The sequence below is a fragment of the Cryptomeria japonica genome, chromosome 9, assembly GCF_030272615.1.
Source record: "Cryptomeria japonica chromosome 9, Sugi_1.0, whole genome shotgun sequence".
NCBI classification, from domain to species: Eukaryota; Viridiplantae; Streptophyta; class Pinopsida; order Cupressales; family Cupressaceae; genus Cryptomeria; species Cryptomeria japonica.
Window position 1 is genome coordinate 351,546,055 of NC_081413.1, and position 9,896 is coordinate 351,555,950.

Sequence of the window (9,896 nt, forward strand, 5' to 3'; positions counted from 1 at the left end):
TTTCATAATTAATCAAGGTAAAGTCAGTAGACTTTGACAGTTGCTTGGGCAGGATTTAGGGCAATCGCAAAAGGGCACATTACATATTGTTATGATCTGACACTAAATGATTTGAATTTTGAATTACTACCTTCTCCTCCATTAGTTTGTATAGGCCTAAGGGAACTAATTGTATTATTGATATTCGAAAGCATTTGAAGGAGCGACTGTGTCATTTGTTCATGTCTCTGCATACAAGCCTTCCACTCATTCTTTGTTCTTCCTCTCAATCAACCATCTTATTCTTTCCTCTACCTCTAATTTGGTTCCTAGCCTCTTGTAATGCTGTCTCTAATTTTTTTTCTCTCCAAGGCCCTTTGATCTATTTGGCTCCACTGCATAAACTGAACTTACACCCACAGGCTGGCAGGACTGCTGCTATGATACTAACTTGTAATGTCCCATTCTGAAATTTCCTTATTATGTCTTAAATAAATAACCCCAACTAACGATAATAATTCCATAATTGATTATAAATAATAATTTATCTTAGAAATTACAATTTTGATTATATAAGTTGGATTTAAATCTTATGTTGTGTCTCTTGAAAATATTAAACTTATCCTTTAAGCCTCTGCTGTAATTATTCTTCCAAATTTATATGAATACCTTTGTATTGTTCCTAAATTTCTGCCTAAGTTAGGGGTTTTCGTCCACTAGCTTGACAATTGAAATTAAGGGTGATCATCCATTAATTTCTAATCTTGAGGGGTGTTGTCCTCAAGATTTATTCCACAAGGAAAATAAATAATATGGTTTGATAAATTGATGGACACTATTTATTTAACAATCGGTAACTATTTTCTTCCTCTTATCTGTGGCCATTTCTTCTACTGCAATAGCATGTAGCCATTTGTTATAAAATCTTCCATAGGGAAATGTGCTTTTAACACAAGCCATTCTCTAAATATATAAATAGTCATTTGCTGATGATTATTCACTATATTATTTTACAATACAGATGTAACCCAGCATGTTGGGCGCATAGCAAGGTGTCAAAGCTGATACCTTCCTAGCCTGACACTATTTATTTCATAATCGGTGAATATTTTCTTCCTCTTAGCTGTGGCCATTTCTTCTACTGCAATAGTATGTAACCATTTGTTCAACTTCAAACAGATCTGAAAAACTGAATTCCACCTGGCAGGAACAGTTAAATATCTAAACACATCAAATGATGGAGTGGGAAAAGATGGCAAGGCTTAAGATGGGCTCTCCAAGGTGAGCAAGAGATTTTTGTCAAAATCCCAGGGGGCATCCCATTTTTGGGTTTCCAGTAGGATAAATATTAAAATCTTATCTAACAACCTTGCTGAGGCATACAGGATATAGCATAGTTTAGGAATAGCTCAGGAATGAAGTGTCAAATGTCAAAAATTTAATTCTTGAAACGAATTCCTATACCTCGCCCCATCGGAAGGCTAAAGGGCCTTCGAAGACCTCAGAACTGTGTCAACTGTAGATTCTGGTCAAAAGCCTACCCAACTCATGCAGTTTATATTAATTGGTTTATCAACCACAAAAATATAAAAGAGCGGCACATAAATTGGCTAACTTTGTTTGGAATCTTCCATTGAACAGTCTTCTGGACCAAGGGGCATGGCATATAGATGAGCAACAGGCTAAGCAAATAGGCAAAAGAAATTGAAATTTAAAATGGTAAGGTTTGTTCGAGAGTTAGTGGAAAGGGAGCTCATTTTATCTCCTACGAAGAACATTTTGTCTGAGAATTTGGTTTAAGCGATATGCATTAACAACTAGGCATAAGAAGGCCCAAAAAGCATTTGTTTATTAAATCCAAGCAACAAAAGTTTTAATGCAAAGTTTAAATCAAAAGGATGATAGAACAAATCTCTAATGCACAAATATGATCGAGCAAAGGATGACTGATGAGACTCAAGGAATCATTACGCAGATGGTAAGAATGATCATCAACGCAATCCTTAAAGGAATCTGGGGGATGGGGAAGTTTCATGCTCTCTAGTTATGGCTGACCGGTGTGCTACATGTTTTGTATCACATTTACTTGGGTTTACCTTCCCATGTTGGTTGACTGTGGTACAGTACTGTGGTCTGTGTAATATTTCATACTGATAGACAAGGGATGTGACCTGCTGCTGAAATAAAATTGACCTGGTTGGTTGTTTGAGGTGCTCGCTTCCAGATACCTTCTCACTGGAAGTCTTTTGTTGTTGCAGTCTCTATTGTATGTAGGAGGTAAGACATATGAGCACTCTCATTCCAGTTCTATGCCCTGTATTCAATGCAATTTAAAGAATGGGAAGGGGTAAGTTCATATATAACGGCACCCAAACCTGCAGTTGATACTGCAGTTAGTCCTAAAGCTTCCATGAACAGGGCTCTAGAAGCAAGGGAATGAATAGCTTGAGGTTTTTCTGATTCTAGCGAGGAGAAGTTTGTCTGAAAAAGGAAGGCCTGCAGCGTGCCTTGCTCCTTTTAAGATTAAAACATTTTTTATGTGTCCAAAAAGGATTCGGTTGAACCGGTTGCTTTCCCTCGGCAACAATGGAAGGAGACAGATCTGCCTGTAAAGGGTAAATTTGGCCCTTGGGACTGACGGATATGCTAAGACTACAATTCCTCCTTCCACTTATATATTGACCCAGGCAGGGTCATCGAAGAGGAATTGTATGTGAAATCATATACTCAGATTCAATTTTTTTATTGCATATTAGCTTTTATTTTGAAACTCAAATAACATAGTTTCTCAGAATATTTGATGGTTTCGTTATGTCCCCTCATCTGGAAAAAAAAATTATACTTAACAGGAAAAGACTTGTGGCAGTCGATTACAACAAATAAAGATACTCAAGCGGAAGGCTGTGAAAGGAGTTAAATGCTATCACATGTCTATGGTAAGAGTTGGATCAGGAGAACGAAGAAAGTAGTTGTCCATGAGAGAATAATGTCAATAGATTTGGAATCTACAAAATCTCTTAGTACTGATAATGATAATAATGTTCAGAAAGAAAATCAATTAAAATGGCCCAATTCCCGGCAATTTGCAGTCGGTTTTACTTCTGAACAATACTACTTTTTGCCAGCATATAGTCCCTTATTTATTAAGATCTTAAATTCCAAGTTCTAGAAGCGCATTTATATTGATCGGTGTGTTTGAGGAATTGAAATCTATAATTGAGATAAAAGGAATAAGGAATGAGTAATTGGAAGCATACCAAGAATGTACTTGTCAAGGGCTGCTGCAAACAAAGCCTGCGAGTGATGAAATGCCCCGCATTGAGGCGACTGCTGGTGCTGCTTATGCTTGTGCTTGTGACCCCGCAGATCCAGATGTTGCAATGGAAACCACTCCATCGGATCTATTTCACACCCACACCCGATCTGATGCACCAATTCCAGCTGCTTTTTATTTTGTGCTTTGTTTCTCGCCCCTCTCCATCAAACTACTATTACCCTGTCTTCGGCTTTCGTCTTACCCCCCACGTCTAAGGACTATCAAATTATGTTACCATGTAGATGGTTACCTTTGTATTTATTGTCGTAGCGTTTAAAGTAGACTTATTTAACATTCAAACAGGTTTATTTAGTTTACTAACGCTTATCCCTTAATTTATTTATCACCTAGGCCCAGCTAGTCACCTATCTCCAAATTTTCTCATATTATGTCGTGTTGCAGCCCACTCAATAAAGTTTAGTCTGCCTATTTACACAATAAAGTTAAGTCTCTCTATTTTAAATTTCATTTTTTTGAAGAAGAGGATTTTAACTTTCATGAGGTTAAAAATAGTCTATGGGACAGCTCAACTCATCAAATCGACTTTGCAATCTTTATGCAACGTGATAACAATGTTAAACTTTATAAAATGATTGTTATATCATCCATTCATGTATTAGAAGTATCAAGTTGAGTGCTTTGGTACATGTGTTTAATGTCATTTCTTAGTTTATAAAGATGATCAAGTATTGATATTCAAAATATAATCTATTGTTGAAAGGCGCTTGGTGTAAGTAGTTACCTAAATGCTGATGAGTTCAAAACTTTCATCATTCAGGTGACTAATACAACTCTATCATTATGCATATAATCCATCATAACTAAATTAGTTTTGTAGACACCTAAATCTGCATACTTATTAAATAAATTTTATTTATTTAATTATCATTTGTCCACCTATTAATTAAAATTGGGTTTAATTAATATCCCCTTTTCTTCTATCCAACCATTAATCAAATTCAACATTTGATTAATTCCCCTTTCTTTTGTTAATTATAAAAATCATATTTATTTGATTAAATCCCCTTTCCACATTTAATTTTATTAAATTCTTCTGATATAAATAAATCAATATTTATTTATAAATTACCCCCCCACCCCTCCCCCCTCGCCCCACCACTTGTGTTTTCCTACAAATGCAAGTTGTATCCATTTTTTTAGTTGAAATAAAACATTTTAATTTGATTAAAATCTTAAATCGCCCCTCCCCCCCCCACTTGTATCCTCCTACAAGGTCCACTTGCTCACTAACCCACCTTCTAGAGTCTTCTAATCCCAGCTTCTAATTAGCCTAATCCCCTCATAAACATTGTCACATCCCTAAGCAAAAGCAAGTCACTTCTCAAACCCCCAAAGTCTTCATAAACCATTAAAGGCTTTGTGTCTCCAACAAGTTAACCTCCAAAGTCTTCAATAACCATTAATGGTTAAATCAACCTCAACTCTTGGTTAGAGACTTTCCCTCTAACTTAACCATGCTTTAACTCATGGGTCTCTTCAAGCATTCACTGTTTTGACCATGGTTATTCATTAACTCTTGCACAAGAGTTTATCCTTTGGGTAAAACTATTATCCAATAACTCAACCCTAACGTTACCTCCTACGGTACCCACCATGTCTTCTCAGGCATTTAATGCCTCTTACATCTCCTCTCAAGCCTCCTCATGGTGACACTTGTCAGCCTAGGATTGGGTTGAAAATCTCACAAGGATTGAAGATCATTCAATCCTAACCCTTGTTAAGATTACTCAATCTTAACCCTCCAATGGCCCATTTCTTCTATAAATAGGCTCCATTTTCTTCATTATTCATCAATCCAAGTCTTCATGCATCTAATTTATAGTCTCGTTTCATCAAGCATTTTAGTCTCTCTTTGATAATAGTAATTAGATCATTTTAGTAGCATCATAGCATAGATTTATCATGTTTTGCATATAATGTTAATAATATATCATGTTAGTTGCATTTCCATGCTAGTTTAGCTTCATACTAATCTCATCATCTTGCACCATATCATAACTAGTTTCGTATCAATATCATGCTAAGATCTTAGTTGCTTTGCATTTAGATCTTTGATCATATATCCCTCATTCTTTAGGTAGTCATCCTAGAGATCAAGTGCTCATCCAAGCTGAGAGCCATCTTGATTTGAAGCATCCTTGGAGATAGAGAACAATGGAATGATTTTAGGAAATTAATGGATTAACTTGTTTTGTTCATTAGATTTCTCTTTTGCAATGTTTCATTGTAGATCCACACTTTCAGGTGTAAAAGTTCTAATTACATCAACTACATTGGCATTATGTTATTGTTTAGCATATTTTCAAATTTTATCCAACTCCTTGGGAGCTTGTAATCCATCATATGTACATTAGTTCTAATTACATCAATTACATTGGAATTACATTACTATTTGTCATATTTTCAAACTTTATCCAACTCCTCGAGGGCTTGGAATCCATCATTACTACATTAGTTCTAATTACACTAATTGCATTGGCATTACATTACTATTTGACATATTTTCAAACTTTATACAACTCCTTGGGGGATTGATTGGATATCAAGGAAGTTGATGGTCTTCTCTTATTCCAAAACCATATTTCAATTTCTAATCCTTTGTTGTATAATAACAATTGATAAACAAGGTCAAACTTGATATTATATCAAAAATAAAATTAACTCCTTATTCTATATTCAACACTTATTTTATTAATCTCAACTCTTACACTTTCTAGGTTCTGATTTGATTCATTATTAGACCTAGATCAAATCAATGGAATAAAGTGTTTTATTTCCTTGCAATTTTGTGAATGCATAACAATCATGTCTATCCATTTAAAGTAAAAAAATTGTGACATATTTTTTTTCAAAAATTTTCATATGGTGCATTTATTCAATATTTTACATCAAAAAAAAAAATTTAAATTGTCACACCTGCCATTAGATCATTTGAAGAGTTGGTGAACGAGTTTGTTTCACAATATTCTTATAACATTCAACATGAGGTCACCATGATTGACCTTTGCAACACAAAACAATTTAGAACAATGAACCATTCATAATGTTCTTGCAGAGATGGAGAGGGTTGATCTCTAGATATACCCGGACCGTACTTGAAAAGGAGAAAATGGAAATTTTTGTAAACAATCTAAATGATGAGATGAGTTATCAACTTAAACTACAATGTCTACCTAGTTTTCAAAAGTTGATTGACAATGGCATCCAAATAGAAGAGGCCCTAATCAAAAAGGGAACTTTAAAATTTTCTAAGGAAGGTGCTAGTTCATCAAACAACAACTATAACAACAACAACTCAGACAAATCCAAATTTTGGACAAAGGAACAAGAATATCGTCAATGATGGTGTAATTTACGCTAACCATGTTAAATCAAAAAAAACAGTGCTAAACTTATCAGGTACTACTCCAACAAACACCCATCAAGGAACCAACAATCAAGGAACCAATAATCAAGGAAACAACTATCAAGGGAACAACAATCAAGGGAACAACAATAACACAAAACCTACACCATATCAAAGGAAGTTCACACCTTTGGGAAAATCTCTTGAATCAACATTTCAAGAGTTATTGACAAACAAACTCATTACATTGCCAAACACAAGGGATTTTGAACCACAATTCAAACCATCATGGTGGAATGACACACACTACTACGAGTATCATAGAAACAAGGGGCATCACACAAATGATTGCCTAAGGTTAAAAAACTTGGTCCAAGATTTACTAGACAAGGGTGACATAACGATAGACGGACATAAAACCAATAATTATCATGAAGCATTCAAGAATCCTCTCCCTAATTATGATAAGAGAGGAGCATAAAACAACAAGGGGGGGGGCACACAAACCATCTTTATGACAATATCATCAATCACATATCAGTATGTGATAATCAAGTGAATGTCATCACAATCAAAGACAAATAAGAACATATCCCGATAAATGTGGCTATGAGAGCCCAATCAAAATCTATATTGAAAGGGGGCACTTCCAAAACAACAACACCTCCTAGAAATCAATACAGTTTGGTAGATCAACTACAGAAAACACTGGCCCAGATATCGATACTAGAGTTTCTCAAAATTTCACTGATACACAAGGATATCTTAGAAAGATCTCTTGTCGACACTATAGTTCCAAACGATCTGGACATTAATCGATTCCAAGCCATGGTGGGACATTTGATCGCACCTCATAACCTATCATTCTCAGAACATGATGACGTCTCTTTGAATCATCTGCACAATACCCCGCTCCATATCAAAGTTTTGGTCCATAAACATCAAAGAAAATGTGTGCTAATAGATGGAGGATCTGGTCTAAATATATGTACTCTTAAACTTATTTGTGCATTGAGATTCTCAAAAAAAGCTATTGATCCTAAAAATAAGATAACCACAAAAGCATATGATGATGAAGAAAGAGCTACAAAAGGATTGGTGGTGTTGCCCATCCAAGTGGGACCAATTTAGAAGGATACCATATGTCAAGTCTTGGTTATAGACTTGTCTTATAACATACTCTCGGGTCACCCTTGGATTCATGAGATGCAAGCAGTACCATCAACATATCACCAATGTCTCAAGTTTTTATACAATTGACAAGAAATTTCAGTATCAGCAAACACAAATCCTTTTTAGCATTGCAACAATCTGAAAGCAGCTCATAATATCCTAGTACCACATACTCCATTTAGTGTGACCACTTCATCAAACATGTCTCCTAAATCTGAATCGATTCCCAATTCTTCCTCAAGTGGACCTAAGGTTCTTGAGGAAGAGTCTTCTCAGCTTGACTCTACTACTGAGGACACCTTTTTTCCTGAGAAGGTTCTTGCAGAAGATGATTGGGGATCCCTTGATTTCAATCCTACTTTCGTAAGGGAATACATAATTCACCCTAGAGAACCTAAGGTCGAAAAGAAGAAAGAAGAAGAAGAACTTAAAAAGCAATCCACTTTGTCTGGGCCATTGAGTAATAACTTTGTGGTGGCTTCTCAGACTTCATCTCCCTTAGTTTTTGGCCTAGAGGATTTTGATTCTTCACTTTATGAAAATCCTCCTTCTTCTTCGAAAATGACTAACCTTTATGGTCCTGGTTTTCACATCCTAGCTAGGTGTGGATATAATAGAAATAGATGTGGAGCTCAAGAACAAGGGATTAAGGTTCCCTTGGAAAACAACTTTCATGATATGACATTTGGGCTTGGTTATGATCCTTTCAAGCATACTAAAGCCTCTAAGAGGCCATCTATTAGTGTTAAAGTCAATTCTGCTTCTCTCTCGCTAAAATATCTAGAATATATTGACTGTGACTCTTCTTGTGTCTTTGCTTTGGATGTTTTTTCTACCGATGATTCCTTAGCTGAATTGCTGGGATCTTATGAAAACCTTCCTCATTATCACCATAAACGTAGTTTTCCCTATTGTCTAAATGTGGAAGCTTACTTTGGGAAAGAAAGAAATAACGAGGAGATAGATAAGGAATTTCCTCAATTAAAAGATGTTCCTCAACAAAGCAATCTCCTAATAAATGACACCATTGATATCAAGATGGATCCTCGTGTTGAAGATAAAATCATCAAGATAGGGAAAGGTCATGATGAAGAAGAGAAAAAATGATATGCTGAGTTGTTACATAAATTCCCTGAGATCTTTGCTTGGATATATTCTGACATGCATGGCATAGATCCTAAGATTTTCACTCATAACTTTTTTCCTAATTCCTAATGCTAAACCTGTGAAGCAAAAGATTTGAAAGATTCACCCTAAAGTGGCATTACCTTTTAAAGTTGAGATTGAAAAACTGTTGGATGCTAGATTCATTTGTCCTATCGATTATTCCCCATGGATTTCAAACATTGTGTTTGTGGCTAAGGTTGAAGAATAAGATTATGATTTAAACAAGGCCTCTTTAAAAGATAACTTTCCTCTCCCGAATATTGATATGATAGTGGATTCAGTAGCAAGTCATGATTTATTATCCTTTATGGATGGTTTCTCAGGATATAATCAAATCTTCATTAATCCTCAAGATCGGTATAAAAATGCTTTTACCACCCCTTGGGGTACGTTTTGTTAGGTTGTGATGCCTTTTGGATTGAAAAACGCAGGCGCAACCTATCAACGTGCTATGACTCTCATCTTCCATGACTATATGCATAAGACCTTAGAAAATTACGTTGATGGAATATTAGCCAAATATGTTCTTCATACAGATCATGTTAAGATCCTCCGTCAAATCTTGGAGATAATTCGTAAGTATAACATGCGTTTGAATCCCCGAAAATGTGTTTTTGGTGTGGATAGTGGAATTTTTTTAGAATTCATAGTCATCATGGCGTTGAGGTGGATACGAAGAAGATAGATGCTACTGTTAACATGCCACCTCCTAAGAGTGTCTCCCAACGAAAAGTTTTGCAAGGAAAGATCCAAGCTATTCATAGGTTCGTTTCTCAACTTGCAAATCATACCTTTCCCTTCACACAATTGCTTAAAAAGAATATCACTTTCCACTGGAAGAGAATGTACTTGAGGAGATGGCACTTGCTACTAAAATTGAGGACAAGGATGAAT

At 35.5% G+C, this 9,896-nt stretch overlaps 1 protein-coding gene across 1 annotated transcript in view; it reads right to left on the reverse strand.

Moving 5' to 3' along the window:
* LOC131029704 (uncharacterized) overlaps positions 1–3,532 on the reverse strand; it is an 88,013-nt gene extending 84,481 nt beyond the window's left edge. The window contains exon 1 of the mRNA XM_057960305.2: positions 3,237–3,532. Within this exon, the coding sequence (XP_057816288.2) occupies positions 3,237–3,375 (139 nt within the window). The 5' untranslated portion in view covers positions 3,376–3,532. The remainder of the gene's footprint in view (positions 1–3,236) is intronic.
* Between the last annotated feature and the right edge of the window lie 6,364 nt (positions 3,533–9,896).